General features: G+C 42.1%; 1 protein-coding gene across 2 annotated transcripts in view; it reads right to left on the bottom strand.

Moving 5' to 3' along the window:
• LOC129169802 (nucleus accumbens-associated protein 2) overlaps positions 1-26,081 on the bottom strand; it is a 44,700-nt gene that overhangs the window by 9,673 nt on the left and 8,946 nt on the right. Inside the window, exons 1-5 of one of the 2 annotated variants that reach the window (XM_054756589.1) lie at positions 6,389-7,840; positions 3,625-3,789; positions 2,307-3,071; positions 1,170-1,346; positions 143-248 (exon numbers count right to left, since the gene is read on the bottom strand). In XM_054756589.1, coding sequence (XP_054612564.1) covers positions 143-248; positions 1,170-1,346; positions 2,307-3,071; positions 3,625-3,736 — 1,160 coding nt within the window. In that variant the 5' untranslated portion in view covers positions 3,737-3,789; positions 6,389-7,840. Of the gene's footprint in view, positions 1-142; positions 249-1,169; positions 1,347-2,306; positions 3,072-3,624; positions 3,790-6,388; positions 7,841-26,081 lie in introns of those variants that run through there. The other variant, XM_054756588.1, reaches the window with a different exon arrangement.

Below are 26,081 nucleotides of genomic sequence, written 5' to 3'. Positions count from 1 at the left end.
ACATGTGAAGACACACTGCAAACCGCATTGCACAATGTGGCCACAGATGGAGTGTGAAAGTGGCTTTTGTGACAACAGCACAAGTGTTGGGAGTCGCAAAGGGCTCTTAAAAGATTCATACAAAGCATTGTGCTCGTCTTACCTATCAAAGAATGTCGCTAAGAGACGACGCAACAAGACTTTGTGTTTGATTCCAGCGCAGAGATGACAGTTCATGAGTTGGCCTCGAGTCATGAACACCTGTGTACCTGTGTGGAAGGAGGGGGGGAAATAAAGCATGTTATTTGCCTTTAAGCAATCTCTATTCTCTCTCTCTCTGTCTATCCTAAGCAGACAAAAGGAACTCCTTAAATTCACGCATTTTTCATTATACAGAATAAAAAATCCATTGCAACTCGCTCAGAAATGAGTCCTGGGAGACGCTATCACTAGCGCAAATGACAAAGAAAAAGAAATGAAAAGAGGAGTACAAATGCTGATTGATATATCACAGCCTATCATATCAGGAACAGTGGACCCTCAAAGATCGGATGAAGTGCAAAAAGAAGTTGGAGATACATGCTTTTGAATGGTAATTTGGATCTTCTCTCTCAAAAAGTCCGATATTTAGGAACATACTGGGAATACAGGTATTCTGCAGCCGCAACCAAAAGTAATTAGTTTCGTTTTCCAATGCTTCTTTAAAAATGGAATGTTCATTTGTGACTGTCAACATTTGCACACAAAAAAAAAGCGTTGGTGTGACTTACCACACAATAAAGACAATGAAATTCATTACTTTTCTTCAAATTAGGCACAATACAATCAACTGTTTTTGAAATGCTGCATTGTAGAGAACAATGTCAAACAGAAAAGGCTTGCTTTTTGTCGCATGATGATTAAAAAAAACAAAGGTGCACAACAAAGGTGCAGCTACTCATCACTGACTCCTTTGAACATTTTATTTCTAGGGTCTTAAGTTGTAATCAGCTGATGAACAGACGATGTCAGTTTAACGTTTTTTTCCAATTGCTTCTAAAAAAAAATGTCTCGCTCCCATTTCTTCTTTTTGCATTTTGAAGCTCTACTTACTTATGATCTAACAGGGCAAAACTTAAATTCTTGCCATTTTTCAACTGGTCTTAAAAGTTTGAGAAGAAGTGTATCTCGACAATGTGTGCAGTGCCTACCAGCAACTAGTTCCAGCTTCTCTCCGGGGTCGCCCTCCGTGTAGAGCTTAGGGTGGCAGCGATAGCCTATCTGGCTGATCAGGCTCGCGGGCAGCGCCACCAGGTCCCGACGAATCAGCACGCAGTTGCGGTTCTCCAAGGCCAGGGGCACTCCTGCCATGTCGGGCTTTTCCGGGACTGGGGAGAGTGATGGGAGTAAGTTGAGGACACATTTCGATTTGATTTGCAAATTTTCCAGCTATGAAAAGGATAGGAATAGGACTGTGGAAATCGGTCAAATCCTCCCTGGGTGGCATGTACAGTCTCTGTGCCTCCATATTAACATGTGGTAGAAAAAAACCAAGAAAAAAAAGTGTAGCAGTGATAGCGAGTTTGCTGTTGGTCACAATGTACCCAACCCCTCCACATGCACACTGCTGCTTTTTCAAGACATGTCACATCCATGATTTATGAAGGGTTAAATAATGTAAATGTAATGAAATGGATGTGCATCTTGATTTTTTTCCCCTTCTCCCCGCACAGTGCATAACATGTCTGAACAAGGAACAAATATGCAGACGACGTTCCAAAAAAGCTGACATTTACGGTTACGTACACCCGCAAGTATTTCTGCAAGTCATGCTGCGTTTTAGTTTGAAATTTGGCCAGACATCAAATGAATTTCCTCCGGCGGCGTGAGCCAAAGTCAAGCAGAGAAAATATTGCACTTAGCAAAAGCCCACACACAGCGTATATAAGAGACCAATGTGTCTTAATAGCATCTGCTGAAATGACTTGTTTATTCTAACCTACAGATGACTTTACACTACATAACGTGACAAATCTAATCATATTAAAACAGCACTGAAACTGTTGTTAACACAGGCTTTCAGATAGCTAACAGGGTCTTAAACGTGGCTAATTGTTGCTATTAGGCAGCTAACAGGCTAAAGTACAGATAACAGTGGTTAACAGATCGTTAAAAGAGGTATAACAATGCTATGTTCAGCCTCAAGCCTCAACACAGTTAACAAGCCTTGACTGGCGGGGCACCACTGAAGCTGGAACCGCCATTGCACACCAATGGCTAAAAACCAACCAAAACCCAAGTTTTCCTATGGGAAACTAGACCAGTAAGGTAGCGGTGCGAATACTCACTCCCAAAGGGGTTCGCTGAACGCCCATAGATGTGACTGTAGCCGTCCTCTGCGATCCCGTCATAGGGCTCCTCCTCAAACTCTTCATCTTCGTTCTGGTACGACGTTGGACTGTCAGTCGTGGGCAGACTGGATTCACCAGGACTTGATCTTTCACCTCCCGCCCCTCCTACTGCTCCGACGCCCCCAGCTCCCAGTAGGTGGTAAGGGGGTACGCCAGGGATGGTGGTACCTCCCGCCGTCGTGTAGAACAACGAACTGGCCCTCGCCAACCGACTCCCCAGCTCTGAGGACGAGATTTTGCTCTGCGTTGATGGTAGTGTGAGCGGCGTGGGCTCACCCCCCTCTAGTTTAATCTTCCGCGGTGGCAGGACTAGAGACGGAGACCAGCCGGTGTTGGCCAAAAGGGCGGCCACCGCCAAGCCGCTGCCATTATTGCAAGGACTCTGTGGCTCAGACCCAGTCTCTTCCAATGAACCCGCTGTCTGCGAGTCACAGTGGGGTGAGTTGGCCTTGAACATCAGGTCCATGCCTCTTTCCACTATGTGCTGGATTTGAAGGTAGCCCGCAGTGTACATGACCACCAGCTGTTCGCTTGCCGCCATGGTTAGCTTCCCCGTGTAGCAGAAAGACAGGATCTGCTCGAAGCAGGCCGGTGTGACCGAGGAGGGCAGCTCGAACTGGGTCTTGGTGGAGGTGCTGAAGAGGTCGCGGAAGTAGAGGCTGCTGGCGGCCAGGACGGCCCGGTGGGCTTTAAAAGCCTGGCCTGTTTAGAAACACAGAATACAGAAGAGGCCCAGCAAGGGTGTTCAGGAGCCAGTGATAATTTATTGTTAAGAATTAAGTTGACTGTGTGGCATCGTTTATCACTTAAAGCTGCAAGATTGCAGTTTGTTGATTAATCGCCTCTTGATTCGGTCTGGACTAGAAGAAGGACAAATTATTTAATGGCAACATAAAGTGGAAAGAAGTCAAAGTCATACAAGAGGGCATGAATATGGTTATAAATGTGATTGATTGTGCGGAATTGTTTGTTTAATCGTGTGTTGAAGCAACTGAGGCAAAATGCACAACTTGGCTGCAACCAGCAGATGTGCTACTGATTCAGCTCAACTAGTTTGCTGTCTAAAAAACAACATCAGCTGTGGGAATGTAATATTATTTAATAGCACGATACAGTGTCGCACAAAATCTGGAGATCAAACTTTCATCATAGGAGACAAGGGATGGCTGTAATAATATTCATTCATTTTGACTTTCAAATTAATTGTGATTGAAAGTTGACAAAAAAACTGTCCGTGTTTTTCTGCGGAACACACCTTTGACCAGAATGGAGACATCACAGTAGTGTCCCAACAAGCGCTGCTCGTTAAGGGAGCCCAGGACCGTGGCTCCAAAGTTTGGGATCTCCACATGGAGCAACTGCGACATATTGGACCAGGAGACTTCTGCTATTGACTGCAGAAAGCGCCAGGGAAAGGAGTCTGTAAAAAAAAAAAACACAACACAAGAAATTAAAAGCAAGAAAAGGGCCGGAAAATGCATGAAAGACGAAAAGATGCCGCACGGGAAGTGATTAAGCAAATCTTAAAAGAAAGCAGAGATAACCACGTGTTACGGATGTGTGAAAGAAAGATGGATGTGCAGATGAAAGACAAAAGGAGGGGGGAAGTCAGTCCACTAAATATAGAGCTTCGCTGAGTGTATATGAGGCCAACGTCAAAGTTACTGCATCAACTCCGAGGAAGCGTGGCCTCATTCCGAGTATTGCCCCTTAATGGATCGACCGCACCGCATAAATCAGCATCAACAACAACAACTTTTTTTTGGAGGGGAATTGCAGTGGAACCTCTGAGGTTGAACGCAATTCGTTGTAGGATGCCAGTTTGTTTGGCTTTCCAATAGGAAGCATTTGGAATAAACTAGGCAAACTATAACCTGCAGGCTGGACATTTCAATATTTTTTTTTTTAAACCTGTAAACGGGTCATTACGGTAGTCATAACGACTACGTCACAGCAGCTCCAGGAAGAGGCTGACACAAAGCAGAGTGGGTCTGTGTACAAAGGACATCGAGCCCGTGTAGCGGAGAGGTTCGCAGGAGCAAGCTTTCTAAGACAAAGTTGGACAGAGAAGTGATATTTTATATTTTAATGCATGTTTTTGATTGTCGAGGAGGTTGCCTGGAAAGTAAACAAGGAGGGACATTCACAAACTCTTGATATTCAATGTTTTATACAGTAGTTCAATGCTCATATTGTAAATCCTCCATCCTTTACTCATGTAGTACATGTTGGAGTGGCCTTTTACTGTGACCAGCCTAAAGCACACCTGTGCAATAATAATGCTGTCTAATCAGTACCTTCATATGCCACACTAACGGATTTGTGAACAATGAGAGAAACAGACCTTTTTCCTCTATAGAAAAAGTTTTAGATCTTTAGTTAAAGCTCATGAAAATGGGAGCTAAAACAAAAGTGTATAAAGTCTCATGAGATATGGTAAAACCATGCATGACCAGGATTTGAACTCAAAAGTTGTGCCTCTTTTCGCGGTGTGATTTTTTTTCCCAAAAATTAGGCCAAACGCTACAACCTCAATGGGCATTCAACTGTTGACATACAGAGGCATCAAAGTGGGGCCCGAGGGGCAATTTTTGCACCATGCTTGTTTTTTATTGACCCTCGGCATATTGTAACAATGAAATTAATTTAATGTCATTTACTTAGTTTTAACATGTTGGCCACACAGTCTGGAGAGCTGGAAGATCTGGGCTTGAATCTCCGTTGCATGTCCTCCTCATACATGCGTGAGTCTTCTCCGGGTACTAAATTGTCCATAGATGAGAATGTGAGTGTGAATGGTTGGTTGTCTATATCTGCCCGACTGACTGGTGACCAGAGTGTACCCCACCTCTCGCCCAAAGTCAGCTGGAATAGGCTCCAGCATATACCCCCGCGGCCTTAGTGAGGAGTAAGCAGCATAGAAAATGGATGGATGAATAGCTGATAGGGGCAAGTACTTACATTGTACATTGTCATATGCTATAGCTCTTCTAGCCATGGCTAAGTTGCAATACTCGTCCCTTGAAGGGGCTTTAAAAAAAACCAATTACAATTACACACATGAATAATTATTAATAAGATATATTATTAAATATTACACCAACTGCTACACAAAGGTAAGGTGTTTTGTTCAGCTGGCACATACTGTAGTGATCCTTTCATTTTTCTGTATGCATTGCTGGAAAAAGTTTGGACACCCCTGCTCTACTGTATATAATATTTTATTAATTATTATATATATGATTCTCTTTCATGATGACTTCTTCATTATGCCTTGGAAGATATTTCACAGTCTCACACAACATTATCCATGACCACAATTTGAACTCTCAAGTTTTCTTAGACTTTTCAAAGAATTAGGTCAAAATTGTGGGGTTCGACTCTTTTATATTCCTATTTTTATGATCATGTATTTATGTTTTAGGTCTTGAGATATACTCCAAAGTCCCGCGACACAACACGCAAGACCATGATTTAAAATGATTGAATTTGTTTCTAATTTTAGAAACCATAATTAAACCATAAATGTCAAAAACATAAAAGTTTTGTGCGACAAATAGAGGTTTTCCGAAGATTCATGTCAACCTCAGAGGGCATTCGTCTTTAGAGGTTCCACTGTGTATTTCATTTCGAGCGGTTTCTCCAAGCAAATTTGTACCAGTCTCCCTCACATGAACTTTGTAGCATTGTTTCCTCTCCTCAACAACCTTCTCTCACACACACACACACACACACACACACACACACACACACACACACACATAGTATATATACCAGTTTCATTATTGAGCAATGCTGCAGCGCAGTTTCCAGGAATACAAACTGGAAAAAAAATATGTCACCGCCTCTCTCACATACTCCCTCTCTTTCCTACTTCATGCACACACACATTCACTCTGGCTTACTTACATAAAACTATGCATGCCTAAACACACACACACACACACACACACACACGCACGCACACGAGTCTGCATAGGGAAATGACTGTGTATTTTGGCACGTAAGCACTTACTCACCTGGGGAAAGCAGCACATAACAGTCTCTCCCTCCCTCCCTCTTTTTTTCGTGCTCTCTCGTGCACTAATGCAGAAAAACGTGCTCAGACAGTCTTCGTAGTCAATCTACAGGCTGCAGACAAACCGGTGGCGAGGACCCTGAAGTGGAGTTTGATGCGCGGCGACGTTCCTTATATTCTCAATAAAAAAAGACAGCATTCTCTCTGCTGTGTGACTGACTTTTCCGTGTCTTCCGTATCCTCGGAAGCTCCATTCTGTCCGCTCGCTGTCAGTTGTAGCGCTGCCTCAAAGACTCCCTCTGCCTGCCTGTCATTATCTCTCTGTTCCTCTCCCATCTCCCCCGTCCTCCTCCTGTGAGGGTCGGATTCAACAAGTGCCAGTGCAGAGAGAGAGAGAGAGTATGTGTGATAGAGAGACCAGTGTGAATCAATGATGAAAGGAGTGGGAGGTTTACTTGTGTGTGTGTGTGTGTGTGTGTGTGCGTGCGTGTGACTGTGTGTCCGATCAATGCAGTATCTATACGTCGCAGAGAGTGGGAGGGAGAGAAAAACACAGGCTACAGTTACAGACTGAGACAGAAAGTGGGCAGAGCTGGAGAGAATCAAGAGGGGAGGAGGAGGTGGTGTGGGGACGTGGGGCTGGGGGGTGGGGAGGGGGTCGTTGAGACAGACTGAGAAAGTCGTTTAAGGACAGTACGAGGAGAGAAAGACAATTAGGTTGAGGCAACTTGGGCCACTCGGTCTCCTGGATGAGACGTGCATTCGCATGGGATCTTCACATGACCGCTCCCGTTATCTCAATACAAGCGACTGTCTATATTATTGTTGATTTAAACAGAAACTTAGAAGTATCATTCATGGTATATAAGCAAGCGGCAATACTATCTAATCAACAAGAGGTTTTAGCACAACTGAGGTCTCCGAATCGAGGAGACGGAAAATGCAGCTGAGATGCATTTTTTCCTATATGGTCATACTTCCTATATGCCATATTTTTTAAAAGATGCACTTGGTAGAATGTAGATAAGTAGATTTCTCAAAATGTTATGCTGGTAAAACACAAAAAATAAGTCCAAGGCCAAAGCACTTACAAAAGTGAAGTATTTGTGCACATTTCTCAAAACTATTTATTATTATTCTGACAAGTACACCACACAGTGACACTGTTATTAAACCCAAAAGTTTGACCCCATCAGTGGGATTGACTTGGAAATTCTCACACAGATCAATGGGCTCTACAGAACACCTGCTGTAACTTTAGGCAACTGGAAAATGGCCGCCATCAAGTAAAACATCTTTGCAGGCACACAGGAAGGATTTAGCAACCAACTGTCCACAAGTCACTGATCATTTGTCTATTGATTACAAAAGTGTGCAAGCAGGACTTCCATATAATTTTGAGAACAACCCTGAAGTTGTATTCAACGTATTCAAAAGGTCCCTCCATCCATCTTCTATGCCGCTTATCCTCACTAGGGTCGCGGGTCTGCTGGAGCCTATCCCAGCTGACTTTGGGCGAGAGGCGGGGTACACCGTGGACTGGTCGCCAGTCAATCGAAGGGCACAAATAGACAACATTCCTATGGACAATTTAGAGTCGCCAATTAACCTAACCCGCATCTCCATACAGAGATGCCCAATGGAGATTCAAACCCAAATCTTGCCGATATCCTGACTGTGTGGCCAACATGCAAACCGTGCGGCCCTATGCAAGAGGTCATAAACAGGTTTTCTACATACTCACTTATCAAGGCTGGGTCTTGAACCAATTAACCACGATAAACAAGGGATTACTGTATAGCACATCTAAAACAACCCCAGTTGACCAAACTGCTGCACAGAAATAAAAATAAAATTACACAACACCCAATGAAGTGTTGCTGAAACAGTTGACAGTGAAACTGTTAATAAAATTGAAAATCCTCTCGCTCTCATGTAGTATTGTACTTAGGAAAAACAGACGATCAATTTTATCTGCTGTTTCAGCAAATTCAGACAGTCGTAAATTGTACTAATCTCCAGTCCTGTAGTTGTGGGTAAAATCACATTATTAATAAGTTAATAAGATATGCTTTCGACAGTTGTAATTTGCAGTCACCTCCAGTCCTGTAGGTGGCATCAAATCATAATCACCATGTTGCAAACTAACAAACATAGCAGCGAGGCAGAGGAACCAACAATAAAAGTATGTACATCTTCAATGTTCCTAACAGAATAGTGGTATACCACTGCCAGCCCACCGTGCGATACATACAGTAGTCTGCAAGGGCCAACACAAAGAGAAGGTTGAGTAAAAAGAAAGTATGAAAAAAAGGCCTGAGACTCTATTAATCATCAAGACATCAAATCGTGCAACTTCTGAAATCCCTGTTTGACACAAACATGTCAGGAGAGAACACGTCACTTCTTCTTGATGAAGCAAAGTTGCATTTTTTTTTTTTTTTGCATATGACTCCCTCCAATGACCGATTACAAGAGGGGTGTCCAAAGCGCGGCCCTAGCAGCTTGTTTTGCCCACAGTATATTGTAAAAATACAGTACATGTCTTGATTATTGACATATTATAAAAGATATCATTTGCTTGTTACCTAGGCTACGTTCACACTGCAGGGTATGATGCCCAATTCAGGCTAGTATCGGCGATTCCGATCCGATACTATGTGCAAATTCACCTCATGTGTCTGGTAAATTTTCAAAAGTGTGTACAGTATTTCAAATCATATCAAAGAATACAAGACATCATAGTTTATTTTAAACCTTGAAGTATACTGAGGTAGTGGGGTGATAAGAAAAAACAAAAGACAAAAAATCATATCTGAAGTATCACTATTTTGATTTCAGAATCGACTTTAGAGCGTATAGAGCTGGTATCGGAAGGACGGATATTTCCGCACATTGCCAGGGTGCTCCCCTTAAAACGCGGCAATGTGGCTATTTCCAGGATTTTGTACAACCGCAGTCAATATTTTCTCAACCAAATGATTCCATGTAGGAGATAAAGACGAAAGAGGGCAAGAATTTTGGCTGTGGCAGTTTGTTGACAACTTGCTGCCACGTCTGTTCAAGGAGTGTGTGGGTGTATGTCGGAAGCAGGAGTGGTGAGACATGACGAGAACTGCTTCATACCTTTTAAAAATAATTTTCGAACGAGAATTACAACTTTTGTCTACATCGGTGAGTACCTTTATCCGAGTCTTGCTCGATAAACCACGACTTTCGATGAATGCCTACATCCGTGAGTACCTTTGACGTCTCGGTAATCACGGCAATACGCGCCTTTCGATGATGTGTAAGTCGGATATATGCGAGCTGACCGTTCATACCGCAGTCGCATCGCATACGTATCGGATTTATATTCACATATGAGTCACATTTGAAAAAAATCACAAGTGTGCTGTTCACACTGACATTAAAAAAATCAGATACAGGTCACATATGAGCAAAAACTTCGGAATTGACCTGCAGTGTGAACATAGCCCTAGACAGAAAGGTTGCAGAACAGATAGATTTTTGACAGGCTCTAACAACGTCCAGGACAGAACAATATGAAATACAGACATAACCAACAATGTTACCAAATGAAAAAAAAAAAAAGTTAATATGTGGGTGTTTTCTTCAGATAGCTTAGCATATATTGGCCTACATTGGATTGGTTTCAGCATCCTTAATGCACAAAATGTAACAAAGTGGCCCCCGCATCATTCAGTTTTAATGTATGCGACCCTCGATGGAAAAACTTTGGACAGCCCTGGATTAGAGGCAATACTGTTACATGATTTTGTAGTGCATGTGCCATTTAGTCAGTCATCTGGAAGTAGTACCAATCTTAGCGGACAATAGTTTATTTATTTTTTTTTTTTTAAGTTGGCTTACTCTTGAGTAAGTGTTGCGTGTTTACTCTGAATCATGCAGAAGACCTTTTTACCAAACACCTACACGCGTACGGACAGAAAACACTGTAAACAAGCATGACTTAAGCTTGTATTTCTGCACAAATTCATCAACTGAGAAGATTAAAAGTCACGCCTCAGTTGCTTGTGTTTTCCGTTGTTAGTCGACACGCATCTGAGGAGAGGGGACAGGAGACAAGATGTTGCGTGTTCAGAGTCGGAGACGGAAAGACAATCCCAGACAAGTAATTCATTAGGTATACCAGTATGATACACAGATTTGAACATTCTGAGGTTTTGGATGAGGCTGCTTACATGCTAAGATTTACAACTTTTCAGCCTTCCAGGGAAACTGATGCAGAGCAAGTGCTGAAAAAATGTATAGTGGAAACTTTTAAGCCCTTGAGGTTGCAGAATTCTACTCCCAAGCTACCTCAACTATCTCGGTTGAGCAAGCATCAAAAGCCTGCTTTGCTTTGTCTTTTTGTTTGACATTTATTCTAAAAGAAGCGGCTTTAAGAATATACATACACAGGTTATACTGTATTTACAAAATAGACAAGGTCACTTTTATTCAGGTTAAGGTAGGGTAATTGGTTCCCGACTTGACGGCGGGAAGTAGGAGTCAATAATAATAAATGCAATATTTTCCATAATTAGAGCATAGAAGACCCGTTTATGACTTTCAAACTCGATTTTTACCATTATTAGAGCCCCGTAGACATAAAATAACACGCCCACAGTCCCCTTTACACTACTATTATTCTTTGTTTACGACACATTGCTCAACTGTAATAATGGGCAGGCTACGGGATCACTTCAGGGGCACAAGAGACGTTCGTTGCTTTGAACATAGCATGCTACCGAGCTAACCAGTTAGCCTCCAATTTATTTATTCTAAACTTAAGGATGGGTTTCAAATGCAGTGTGGGTAGAAGGACAACGTAAGAAGCCCAAAACTTACCACTTCCACACGCAACGGAAGGAAAACATTTTTCACTCTGTCATGTCGGATATGCCATTGAGTGTGGAATACGCTGTTTACGTTTCATGAGGTGTACCGTTTTGTCAGAGTTTGGTCAAAGTACATGTTTTGAATGCAGCAAAGTGCGTTTGGTGAACAGTGAGGTGTTATATTTGGGGAATCACGGCAGCTGGAACACATTTCCACCGTTTCGCATTATTTAATTGTCTTTGTCACAAACATTTTCATGTCACAAAATGACAATGTGCAAACGGGCTGAAATTGACATCAGGTCGTGTTTTATACACAACAGGCACGAAAAAAGTATTTGATTGTGTAGCACACGACACACGCTGCTAGCGAGTGCACACCAACAGGACAAAGAAACTGAATGACTGACAGGAGGGTTCACTCATACTGTTCATTCCACTATAGAACCAACACACATGCCCAGGTGTTGAGACAGATGCACAGAGTGAGCTCTCTTGTTATCCAGCCTGTTTGGTAAAGCCAGAGGAGGAAAACAAAACACGAACGCACATGTCAATTTATCGAGACCGGCAAAATTATGGAGTTTGTTTTTATTAATCTTGCGGTTAAATGATTTATTGATTATTGTGACATGACTATGTGAAGGTAATATAATCTAATCTCATGCCTTATCAGTGTATCATTACTGACGCGTAGTGGCCAGAATTCTACATATAACTTGTCTTTCAATATTTTTTGACTAGCAATCGGCCAACCATTGTCAACCACAAAACAATGATCATTTATTAATTTTTGATAAACCGAGGGAGCAGTGATCAAACCGTGATGTAGAGCAGGATGACTAAGTTATTTTTATACTTACGTGACAATGAAGGACTGATTTGATGTCTTATGTCAGTGGTTAACCGACATTTACACTTACGTGGCAGTTAAAAATGCGACAGAAAACTGTCATGATGGAGATGATGGTGAAAGTTGGACTTTTTTTTTCGTAAAATGTTTTATAGACAATGCTGATCAATTCCTTTCAATTCCAATCACAACAAAAACACATCTCCCCTGGCTCGTACTAATGAAGCCTGCAGCCTGCAGAGACACCTGTGTGCAGTGTCGTGTCTTGCTCTAATGCCTTAGGTGGTGTCCCCCTCCTCCTTTTCTTCACACTGCACAGGCGTGTGGAACTGTTATGCATTTGTGAGAGCGATGTAAAGTTTGCATCCTGCAATACATGCCACGAAAACTATCTTGCGGGGGCAGCACGTTAAATTGCTTCAATACGGCATTTGAAGAACAAACACTTGATGAGTATGATGACCTTCCGAGGCTCACAGTGCAGAAAAAGTCAAACGGCAAGTCTCCTGTATGTGCGTGACAGTCAGAAGGCTAAGCACATAAACCGTAAAATAATTCAATTCACCGGACTAGATGACGATTCTCAGCGGTGAAAGACACCGTGCCCCGCAGGGTGCTCTCTCACTTGGAGCACCGCTACCTGGAAGGTAATATTTCACAGACATAGGCCTGCAAAAGCTCCATCAGACTATATGTACTCTCACATCAAAAGTCTCCCATCATCCTGAAGTTTCCCAAGTGATATACTGTATGTTCTCTTGAAAAAGTAAGGAAAACAGGAATTGTCCTAAATTTCCCACCCTCTACGGTGCTTCTGGCCAATAGCAGTCATCATAAATGAACTGAAAACTTAAAGTTAATCCATGTGATTGGTATCTGTATCGACCGACCACCGCAGCTTCAAAACGGGGTTTTTTCCTAGGGGAAACCCTGGCGCACCCCTAGTTTTCATGTTTTCTTATGAGGAAAAGTGCTTGCAAACAAGATCAAATCAGATTGTAGGTGTGGGAAACTTGCTCGTGGGCCATATATGTCTCGTGAGAGGACTTGATCCGGCCGGCCCCCCATTAAATACTACCAACTCCCAAATTGGAATCAACTAATGCCCATTATAACCTTGCATCATATTTTGTCCTAAATTTACTATAACCCTCGGAGGAAAACCAAAATGACCTCTCATTGGAAAAAGGTTCTCCACCCTTGCCTTGGAGGTTCCACTGTAATCTGGACATTAGGGCACATACAGTATTTACCTCAGAGGAGGTGAAAGTTGTGCACAACTTTCTCTTCCTGCAGAAAAAAGCAGTGAATGCAGCTTTTTGAAAGAGCTTTGGCCTGGCACTTTGATATCTGCACAGCACACATAGGCTCACATGAGCGAGCAGGCACAAAAGGCACAGTCAAACGCAGGAGGCACAAATCCGCTAATACAATCAGACATATACAACACACACACACACACACACACACACACACACACACACACACACACACGCCACCCTCCCTCCTCCCTCGTCATGTTCTTTTATAGACACACAGTCACGTCATCTCCCTGTGCACACTCAGGAATGCACACTCTTGTTTGTTGGCGTGTCTCCGTGAACCTGCTCGTCCATCCATCAGTAACCGTGACTATTGTCCTCACGTTACCCCTTTGCCCACCCTTCTTGCTCCCTCTCTCTTTCTTTCTCTCTCTCTCCCTCTCTCCTTGCCTGCATACCACGTCGCCACTGTCTCTCTGCCAATTAATGCACAGAGGGCTGCATTGCAGTGAAGTTGGCGCACAGTACAGACTCTACAGACATGCATGTTCGTGCCAGCCAAGCCGAGTGAGAGGAGAAGGGAGGGTGGGTGGCGATGGGGGAGGAGGGGAGAAGGGCGGGTAGAATATGTTGAGTCAGGCAGACAGGACAGGCCGAGCACTTGCACATATACATACAGCCGCATATTCACTGTAATATATGCAGGGAATGAATCGACAGTGGCGCGTATGCATGCGCCAACATAAACATGCAAATTGCCAGCTCCCTCCTGTCTGCATTAAATATAAATCCCACATATGCCTGATGAAACATAAAAGGGCATGAACCCCCCTCCTCCCCATACACACACACGCACTTCAAAACCTACGCCGCATCAGCCCGTGTCCTCATTTTGCCGCCCTGTGTTTGCACCTCCAACTTTTTCTTACCCCGGAGTTTTGTGTCTCGCCACCTCGAGACGGTTGCGATGCTGCTGCTGCTGCCAAGTCGTCTTCCATTGTCGGTTACATCAGTTTTAATCAAGGACTCCATACCTACGCACGGCTGTTAATCACTGTAGCAGCAGTTCCAGGCATATTTGAATAAAATGAAGACGGGGAGACAATTCGCCAGATGGCACACGCACACACGTACGTACAATACATGCTGATTTGAATAACTAACACAAGGACAGAATCAGTACATAAGACCCTGAGATTCCAAAGCAATAATTGTTCACAGGTAGAATTTTGACGTTGACACAGCGACGATATCAGAGCTGGTGTCCTGGTGTGATGTCTAAAATTCTTGTCGGACAGCGACAAATGTTTGCGACCCAACAAAGGGAATCTCAGGTGTTAAAGGTGTAGTGCGTTCTAGCCTTGATGCTGAAATTTTGACGGTTTTAAAGGTGCTTTTAGTAAGCCGTGCTGGGAACACCCTATTTTGTGTGCATAGTACAACAGCAACATTATGCTTGGTTAGCCTATTTGCCAAAAAAAAAAAAAAAACTTCTGTCTGTAGCTGACTGATGGATGGATAGTTGGCAGAGCTCCAGGCTGTATTTTAAGATATGCTGCAAATCTTACTTTTTTCCAGGCTCATCTTGTCAGGGTCAGGTCAGAGATGGCATCGTGTCCATGAGGAAGGAGGTTTTTTGTCATGAAACCCAGAAATTCAAAAGCAAGCATTTGAGTGGTCTTCTATCAAAAATGGAGCAAACAAGTGAGGGAGATGAGATTTTTTTTCCCCCCCACATTGGGTGCTCATAAACAGGTCCCACGGACATGTATTACTGTTAGAACAACATTAAAAAGTCACTTTTGCACAAAAGGGGACCTTTACATTTTGGTCTGGTTATTTAAATACAGCAAAGAAAATAGCTTTAGTGTAGTTATAAAAGATGGCAACAAGAATATGTATGGGCTGGTTACCAGTTTCAACGTACACCACAGCATGAAAAAGTCAGTTTCAAAACCACAAAAATTGTGCGTCATACCGTTCGAATGAGAGAAAGTGGAGGTCCATCGTGGCCATTACGTGGAAATACTTTGTCACGTCCTGTGTTTTTCCTCGCAGTTGCAACTGAGCTTTGATGTGTTGAAACCACACGTTGTGTGCTCTGTTGCCAAAAGTCAGGCATAGATAGCACCAGCGTTAGCTGCCTCGTTAGCATTGAGCGGTGCCGGTACGGCCGCGCTCTTGTCGCCATTGTCGGTCGACATATTACTCACGTTGAGGATTACCAAATGTGTAGACGTGATTCAGAACGAGACAAAGAGTCGAGGATAAGTGGTATAACCCCGTTTACTCTCCACTGAACATGACCTGGTAACAGAAGTTTCTGGAAAGCTGACCTGCCACTATGAAATAATAACGTTAACAATGTTTTTTTTATTATTTATGTTGTGACTAGGGATGTCCGATGCCACTCCTTTGTGGCATCAATAAAGTTCTTATCTTAGCCATATGAGTAGATCAAATACACTGTTTCCTAAGTATATTAGTGCGTGTGCGAATGTATAAATGAGAGGCATTTGCTTAAATTTCTTTGTACAAAGGCGCTTTATGATAGTAAGTACATTTATTTGTATTCACTTCCAGCGCAGCCTTGCCACATCCAATATGGTGGTGACGTTGACGTAAGGCTCAGCGCTCGATGCGGCGTCTACGTATATGTTTTTTGTTTTTTTTTAGCTCTTTCTTTAAAGACACTGTGAGTAAGAATGCTAACCACGATTTCTATGGCGCTAGTAAATTCATTGTGAGCTCTGTTGTTACTCTTGATTGCCAAATAAAGAGTTACTTCTTTCTCACATGCTTGTAAGCAGCACCTATGCTGGCCGATATCACATTTTTATGCCAATATTGGGCCGATAATTATTGGTGGCCGATATTATCGGACAGCCCTAGTTGTGACCTTTTTGAGTCACTTGATTGCATTTATTTTTACATTTTGCTTTTGTTTTTTTATTCCCAAGAAAGTATTTGTGCTGTGTCTTGACTTGCAGTAGATGGAACTGAGAACTGCATTTTATTTATTAAGAGTTCAGTTATGTTTTGTTATTTATTTTAAATCCCTATGTTCCACTTTCATCGTGTTATAGTGTATTGTTTAAAAATGACTTTTGACTTCATTTTCAATGTAAATATTTCAAAATAAGACAATTTAGAGCTGTAATTATAATACTGTAAAACTGTGATATTTTTGCCCAAGGATATCATACCACCAGAATCTCATACCGGCCCATGCCTACTGTATTTGAGAACCAAGATATGACAAAAATGGACCCATTTACTTTAGGAATCTGAGGGTATCGTTCAATCTACACTGTAGCGGTGGCTAGGAACAATATGGCGAGAGTTGAGGTGCTCAATTAAGCGTTTAAAGCCGACTTGGGCTGATCATCTGTTCTGTTATAGCCAATGACTTCTTGTAGTCCCGTGACACTTTCTTACTCTTTGCAAATGTGTCAAACAGCGGTAGATGTTTCAGGAAGCCGTGGTGTTTGCGAAAATCCTTCAAATGTGCAATGGGTTTGGTCGTATTCTATTTCCCCGGTGCTGTGCCACCACGGGAAACTTGTGCATAGCAAGTGTTGCACTAAGCTGCAACGTCTTTTTCGGACTTTTACAAAAAATACACACGGCCGACATCACTCCTACTCCATGCTTAACACGTTAGCACACGTGGTTGCTGTGATCACTTGGGCTCTATCTGGCCACTGGTGGATGACCGTGCTGGGGCGCTTGTACCGGAGTGCCAATATAGGAGATTTTAGATGCAGGCTGATATCATCTGATACTCGTTTTTTTGCTGATATCGGCTCGATATCTTATATCAATATCGGATCGGTACACCCCTACTCTCCATTTTTCTCAACTGCTTCTGGCACGATTAATCAATAAACAATGGCACACAATCAATTATTATGCAAATCTCTACACCTGGGTTTGAGAGAGTATCATTTTAACGTTAAGTCCAGTATTGTGGGTTTAGTTTGTAACTTAACTATCTTTGCAAATGCCGCTCTCTTCAATTGAATCTCATTGGAATGTGCAGGTGTACCTAATATTGTGCCCTGTGAGTGTGCATTTCAAAACAGAAAGATGGACAAAAGTGCTGACACAGATGAAGTTTGTTCCAAAGTCCAGTGGGCTGCTTGTTTATTTCCCTCTATACAATCTCAATGTGAACAATGGCCGCATTATAAATATTCAGATCCTGCAGTTGTTCTCATGTCTAAAGTGTACCAGACAACAGATTCTATCCACGTTGAGACAGCAACGCTCCCTGGCAACAGTTCTACCAATAGGGACTGAGCGGGTGTCTGCCTGTCTGAGTATCATTATGGGATGTTGAGAAAAAGAGAGAGAGGGTGAGAGAGGCTGCTTATCACTGCTCAGAACGAAACATCACTCTCGCCGCGTATAGAAACTCGCAGGCTGAAGTTGTCTGCACACGGCGAGGATCAAAATCATCCTTTTCTTAAAAGAAAAAAAAAATCTCTCCATGATTCACAGTTATGTAACAAACAGACAGCTATGAAATGATCTGTACTGGGCAGATTTTTGTCTGGTATCTTTCCACTGAAAACGTACTTCTCCTGTAACTTAAGGAGGAAAGCTGAATTCTATGTGGGGAAAAAATGGACAAAGTGAAAATAAAGTTATATAGCAGTCGGGCTGGATGATGCATAACCTTAAAGTTTTATCATCCGTTAAATGTAATCGTAAATATTAAAGTGGCAGTAAACAAAACGGTTTGGGTTTTGTGGCCCGATCGTCAATGCTTTGCTCCCCTTTCAGGACTAACGGAGCATTGGGATTGGTTGTGCAGGACAGACGGCAATAGAGGCTGCGACAATGTGGCCACACAACCAACGAGGGAAAAGTTTAGCACCAACTGGGGACAAGATGCTGCCTTTCGTCATTTCTAAACTTGTACAAGTGCGGGGAGATTGAGGGTATGTTTATATGAAAATGACATCATAAAATGAGGATTTCAGTTATACAAACATTGCGTACAGCTACTGAAAACACTAACATGCATGCCAGACCAGTAGATGCAGATGAATACCCAACCTTGGCATGCAACTATGGAGGGTTTTTTGTGCCAAAACTAAATTACAAAGAAAATAAATTGAGTCATCAAGTCTCTAGCATTGTGACTAACATTACGATTCTCCTGGGATTGTTCAAATTTAAACATTTTGATTCCTAATTTCGATGTCCACTCCGCCGATTGGAAGAAAATAGCCTCGAACACCAACTGAGAAGAATCTAGCGAGCACCAACAAAGAAGAAGAGGCTACAATGTTTGCTTTAACTTCATAAAAAAAAAAAAAAGGACGGTCGGCTCAGTGCGACATTTGCAACACAATGATATCATGCAAAGGAGGATGCACAACCAAAAGTATTTAAACACCTCCAGATTCATGGTGTAGAAATAATAGTGTGCCCCGTCTATGACGCCCTACGTCGGACTTCCTCTACTGACGTCTGTCTCATTCCAATATTACCGAGGGTTTCAGGATGCCCGCGGATGTCGTGGAAGTTCGGCATTAATAAAGGACGGGAGCCACCACTGCAGCATGCAAGTTTATTTATGTAGTTGTGTGTACATACTGTATTCATGTATGTCAGTGCGTCTCAACAAAATTCAAGACACCTTCTCAACCCAAACACGCACACACTTCCGGCATTCAAAATAAGAGCAATGCGCATTACATCCAGTTTACTTGCAATAAGAAAATAAAAAATAGCTTAAACCAACATTGAGGCCGCCAGGTATACTAGTGCTAACATAGTAACTCTCGACTCATAGATCATAGCCAAACCTTTTGCAAGTTGCTTTGATATTCTGCACCCAATTGAGAATTTTAAATATTCAACTTTTAAATTAGTTTAATTTAATTATCAATTTATTTGGCTTTACATTTCATTTGGGCACACGTTACACCAAATACAAGTGTTTTGGAATTTAACTAGCGAGTAACGCAAAGTTGAACTGATATGAAAACAAGACATATACCTTCCTACCAACAAAAGACAACAGATGGCACTTAAGCTACAGCAAATCCAACCGACAGGTGGGTCAATCCTGTTAACACACCTAACAATTTGAAAGCTGTAATTTTAACACCATAGAGAGCGTTACACTACAAAGCGTCACAAAAAAAAACACAAAAAACATGTCCAACTGTTATCATACTATATGTGTAAGGAGTTTTTGCGACCACACTTTGCTTTGCACCTGCCCTAAATCCTAACTCCATTTTTAAAAAGGGATTGCGTACGCTTTAAACTTTGTGGGACCGGTTTGGTGAAGGCCCTGTTTTGTGCCCCTGTGCACAAAAGTCCACAGTGTCCATAAAGACAACTTCTGACCTCACAGGCACACTCCAAAGAGGGGACCAATTCCATATTTTTGTCCATTTTCGACCCATGTGGCCAAATACTTTTGTCTCTACACAGCGTGGCAGAGATAATGAAACCTGAGACAAACAGATAAAAGAATGGGCATGGATGTTTGTCTTTGCGCGTGCATCTTTCTCTGTGTGTGTGTGTTTGTGTGAGATCCCTTGGGGCAACGGCAAATGGACTCCAAGTGGCTGCGGGAGGTAAACAAACAAACACGGAGCGGCGGCGGCTAATGCCTCACGCCAAGCAGGTGAGAGAGGAGTACACAAACACCTGCGCTCTTGAAGGTACATCTACTGCATATGTATGCAGGACTTGCAGTAGGCACAGAGTTCTCGGCTGAAGAGTTGAAGGAATGATTAACTGAACAGCAGTGAGAGAAAATACATGAACAAAAGGAGCGAGGACAGAGTGTGTGTGCGTATGTGTGTGTGTGTGTGTGTGAAAGACGCGAAGAGAGAACAAGTATGAAGTTGCAAAATCACATTCACAGGGAGAAGACAATTAGAAGAAAAGGAGGGAAGGAGGATGTGGGGGTGTGACAAAGAAAGGTAAAGATGGCAGTGAGGAGCCTGCAAAGAAAATACATTGGCAACACACTCCATTCAATGCCCTTAAAGTGTTATTCCCATGATATGAGCCCATTATAATATAATTACATGATCAAAAGCATCACTATAGTTCTGTTTTTACGGCGTTCAAGAACATTTCACTAATGGCGGTTTTCTTCAGGAGCTGGCTCGGTGACTGATGAAGACACATCAAATCTGCTGACAGTCGACTGCATCAGCAATGAATCAGCAAAAAAATAAAAAATAAAAAATAAAAAATAAACTTGAGAATTATTTGTTATCTCGCAGCAACATTTATCTTGCAGCGCTTGAACAAAAAAGTTCCTCGGTACCCATGACGATATGGATTACCGTCACCAAAATGTAATGCAGTTTTCGTTCTTGGGCTAAATCCAGCTCTTCGAACAACAACAAAAAAGGCGTCTAACAGATGGGCCAAGAAATCAACACTGGCCACAACTTTGGGCAGAAACCAATACATGTCTCTGAAAAGTAAATTCAGCACATTCGAAAGTTCTTTGCAATAACAAATACAGTTGGCTGGATCAGAATGTTGATTAAAACCATAACAAATATAATGCTGCAAGCATTGCTCCAATTAATGCCTCTATCCAATTAACTGCTCCGTCTCCTATAGTCGCTGGGTGCGGGGTCTACACAAGCAAATAACTGCAAAGGTCTCTAATTAGCTGCGGCTACAGGTAACCTCACGATGTCTGGTATTAATACCGCAAGATGGCAGCGTTTGAAGAATCATGAGTGGTCAGAATCGAGGAGCTTTATCTACCTCTGCATGTGCTTGGTTGCGCTACTGAGCTGTTGGTGTGAACTCATGTTACACTTGCCATACTGTTTACTGTACTAATTGTTTACAATGAACTCATCAGTGGTATAAATGCTGGCTGAGCACTTTGCTATTACAACGCTGGTTCTCTTACTGCTGTGTTTTGTAATATACTGGGTGATAGGGGGCTCCAGATTGAAATGACTAAATATTTCAATGTGGAATACATAATGTACACCATGTGATAGCGCCAGCAGATTATTACATCCGTCACACTGTCATCTGCATATAGCCCCCATGTGACATAGCGTGTGTCTAAAACATAACACAGGACTGTACATTTTTTCCACAGGCCTAAGGGCATTAATTTCACGCTGACGTGCACTGATCTCGAGCCAGCAGATCATTGATTTGATGGGGTTAAAAGCATGATTTTCCGACATTTTCCGTCGTTTGCTAAGAAACGGTCTTTTGAGAACAAGAGTTGAAATAATTGTGTTTGTGTACTTGCAAACAAAACGATCTAATTTCATTGATCGCATTGCTAACATACTACAAGACGACACATTTGCAGACATTGATCATTAAACACTGACAGCGAGCATTAAGCTGTGGAGATAGCAGTTTGTGGTATTTGAAATGCTTAAAGGAAAACTGCACTTTTGTGTGTGTGTGTGTGGGGGGGGATTTTGCCCATCATCCACAATCCTTATATGAGACATGAACACACGTCTTTCTCTTTTCTGTGCATTCTAAAGATAAAAAAAAAAAAACAGATCAGAAGACAGGGCTAAAAATGCACATAAAAATGCCTTCTGAAAAAAAAACAACCAAAAAAACAACCAAAAAAACAAAAAAACGCGGCATTTACATATAATGTGACATGTATAGTAATCATGCTACAACATTGTTCTTAACACTGTTATGCCGCTCAAACTACATTAGTGAAGGCGTTTGTTTCTATGTGAAATCAATGCGCTCAGAAAGGAAACTCCGGTAATCCTTAAAAGAACCAAAATACTGTAAGTATTACATTTTAGCATTGATGTACCTGTTACTACATGGTAACACCATGTACGTAAAACCTTGTTGGAGGTTTTTGGAAGTGTTTTAATAGCTGTCTTTGTAGGCAACATAAGTGTGTCCCATTATGTGCAGTCTTTTTTTTTTATATGTTTTTATGTCTTTAGAACGCACAGTAAAGAGAAAGACGTGGGTTTATGTCTCATAAGGATTGTGCAGTTTTCCTTTAAATAGGCTACACAATACAAAATCTGGATAGTCTCAAAAGTAAATATCAGAGTTGAACGTTGTACAAAAGAATACAGTCTTACTGCCAGAAAAGTTAACGCCACTTAATGCTAGTAGAATTTTCTACGGCATGACAATTGGGGGTGTTGTTTTGCTGCCTTGCGACTCTAGGCAGTCGACAAGGGCATCAGTTTGCTCTCTGGGGAATAAGCTCAAATGTACTGTGATTGTGCCATGGCAGAGAGCGTACCGTTATTTAAAAAAAGGAGCTAATTGGCTGCAGTCGTTTGCCTGTAGAGTAACTCAATAATTTATTCTTGCAGGTTGCAAAAACAAAAAGTACAAACACAACGCGCAACCACTCCTGGACCCTGTCAAGCGGTCCTCTGCGGCGTGACCTTAATTTGGGGACAACAGTGGCCGTGAGACGTCCTGGAGAGTGTCACTGGCTGTCATACGGTTGCTACAATTCAATTAAGATTTCACAGGATGTCTCCATCTTTGACATGCTCTATGTATTTGACTCAAACGGGATTCGATTGTCACGGTGCAAGAAAGAGTTAAAACATGAAGAAATTGGTCTGAATCAGCATGAAATGGATCGCTACCAATTTGAATTTGGCACAGATGTATGATATATAGAAGCGGAAAAAAGCAAGGATTGAAGTGTGGAGATAATATTGTTACGTTATATCTGATATATGGCATCTACAGAACATCCCAGCTTTTTGGGCGGCTTAGTTTACGGCACCAAATGGCAAAAAAAACATGAGTAATTGATATGCGCATAAAAATGTCTATTTTGGACACACTACGCGTTCAGGCTTGCTAACTGTGGTACATGTATGCTGTACGTTTTACCTGTATTATGACGTATATGTAAATTATCATCAGCTTATGGTGAACGAGATGTCAATCCGCAAATATGCGGGGCTATCAATGCTATTAATCGCATATGTGCAGGTATACACTGTATTACATTGGACAAGTGCACAGTTACAGTGTCAGGTCATCCCTCGTTTATCGCGGTTAAGTGTTCCAGACCGGACTGTGATAAGTGAATTCCCATCAAGTACGATTCAATATTAATAAACTTGAGTATTTTCATAATTAGAGTATAGAAAACATGTTTATGACTTTCTAAATAAAATATTTACTATTATTAGAGTCCTGTAGACATGAAATAACACCCCTATAGTCATCTTTACTCTCCTTTTCTTTGTTTACGCCACATTGCGCAACAGTAATGTGCACGCTATGGGATTACTGCAGGGACGCTGCTCATAGCAAATTGCAAATTACTGAGCAAACTAGTTAGCCTCCAATTTATTTGTTTTAAACTTAAAAGTGTTTCAAACGGAGTGGGGAAGAAAGAAGCCAAAAATGTACCACTTCCACACAGAATGGGAGGAGAACTCTCCATGGATGACTCCATGCAAAGGAGTAATACATTCACATCAAAATGGCTACTCGCCCACCGTATCCCTGTGCACTGTTGCCTCTCCATTCTTGTGGTCTGCGACAGAGTGCCGCGGTCACCTTGTTTACGTGTGTGTTTCTCAGTGGAAAGACGCGAGCGTCTTCGTCACATACACAAGAATGGAGAGGCAACGGTGCGCAGGGATACGGCGGAAGACAAATATAACGCCGGGTGATTTGTTTTTGTTGTTTTTTTTCGAGTAGGCATTTTTGTGATGCATTACTGTTGTGTATTATTCTTTTGAATGCATATTGTTTTAAAGTGGGGATGTTTTCATGTCAAAAAATCTGAACTATTCCTTTACTGTTATGTAATCAAAGGTAATGTCTCATATCAATGTCAGATTATTGACGCCTACTGACCAGAGTACTACATTTTACATTTGACTAATAGGCCATAGACAACCATGGAACAGTGATCATTTACTAATTAATTTTTGAAAAAACGCACTAGAGCAAGGGAGCGATGTCCGAACCATGATGCAGTGAGGGATGCCTGTATATGTCAATCGTGGATCAAGTGCACAACAGCGCTTCTTTGAGCCACACACACTGTGGTAGAGAGGCATGAACAAACGCAGCTCATTAGCATTAAAGCTACAGTAGGGCACGATGATTTCTGAAAGGTGGACGGAATTGGTCAATTAAAACGGAATCTACTGTTAAACACAAAATCTCACGGAAATTGACATAATGTGAATGAAATGCTGTCATTGCGCGGAAATTTGATATATTTTATAAAAGTGTCTAAATTCCAGCATCAAGGCTAGGCAACACGTTTCAAACTTCCCATTTCGGACATAATGTTAGTGGTAGTCCATTTTGCCCCAGGTCCACATAATAGATTAAACAATTATTTCATCCAGCTCTAATTTTCACTGCCAGACAGGTTACGCTTTTTTTTCTTTTTTCTTTTTTTTTTTTTTTTACTGCAGGCAAAAAGTGGATGTAATATACCAGATCTGCATCGACCTTTCACACAAGAAGCAAACACATGTTAAGATTGTGCTTCACTGACACATGCATGACATCAGAGCGGATCAACATGGCCACCAGTGGAGCTCACCAAATGAGGACACCTCTTTCAGCATCAGTGCCCTACTGTCCACATGCAGCCCAACCAACACAAACACTCACACAGACATACAGAGAATACAGTGCTCAGCTTTGATGGGGCGGGGGGAAACCACGGTCACGGTGTGCCATGGTTGGTGGTAGGTTACATTCAGATGAATGTCTCATGATGCTGTGGCGAAGCATCCTCATGGCAGAGTAACACAATGGGGTCTAGTGTTAAAATATATCATAAAAGCCTGTCTTGTTTGAGAGCACAACTATACATACACTTACTTTCAGAGCAACCTCCTTTCCAGCCTCCGCCCACTCACTCACACACACACACACTACTGTGAGCTAAGAGTCAGCGCCAGACTAGTGCACATGTGCTCAAATGACATGTCACCTTGCATAACCTCCGTGCACCGGTCAAGCCCTGTAAAAGGGCCCCAAACGACCTGTGTAAACAGAGCTTGTTTGTCTCGGTCAGACTTATTCAAGCCGTCAAATGGGCCACTTTGGGCTTGCATGGCTAATACCACTTCTTATGCATTTAGGTTTTCCTTTAATCAGCATACATTCAGTTGGGAGAATGCTGTAGTTTTATAGCCGAATAATCATTCACGGTGCTACATTTATTTTACCAGTTTGTTAGCCTACTAAAACCCAGTGAGATCACGCTGACTTATTTGTTTGTGTAAGCCAGGGGTGTCCAAAGTGCGGTCCAGGGGCTATTTTCGGCCCACACTTCGTTTTTCATTGGCCCTCGGCAGAAGTTGCAGGTTATAATACTCTTCCGGAACGGACACTCAAACAAAACGCCTTTGATAACCAACACACATTCTATGTTCCAATGTGACTTGCAATGTTGCCTGAGGATTCTGTTAACACAAATAACCGCTGTGAATTGTCAATGTACCCCTTGGAACTGGAGTCTAAATATCACGAGTTGCAGCGTTTCGAAACGGCACTCTTAGATGCAATAAATTCAAGTCAATGCTGGATGGGCTAAAAACAGAGTAATATGTAGTCCAAAGTAGACCGAAATTTAATGTAAAGGTGATATTTGGTCATAAACTTTCCTGGTGACAAACGATATATCATGCATTGACATTGCATCAGCATGTAAACTCATAATAATGACAACAGAAGACAGTTTGACTAGTTTGAAAATAGATTACAGCATTTCAA

The sequence above is a fragment of the Dunckerocampus dactyliophorus genome, chromosome 17 (genome assembly GCF_027744805.1).
Source record: "Dunckerocampus dactyliophorus isolate RoL2022-P2 chromosome 17, RoL_Ddac_1.1, whole genome shotgun sequence".
Lineage (NCBI taxonomy): Eukaryota > Metazoa > Chordata > Actinopteri > Syngnathiformes > Syngnathidae > Dunckerocampus > Dunckerocampus dactyliophorus.
The sequence above is the reverse complement of the archived record's forward strand: the minus strand, read 5'-3'. Positions and strand labels throughout refer to the sequence as shown.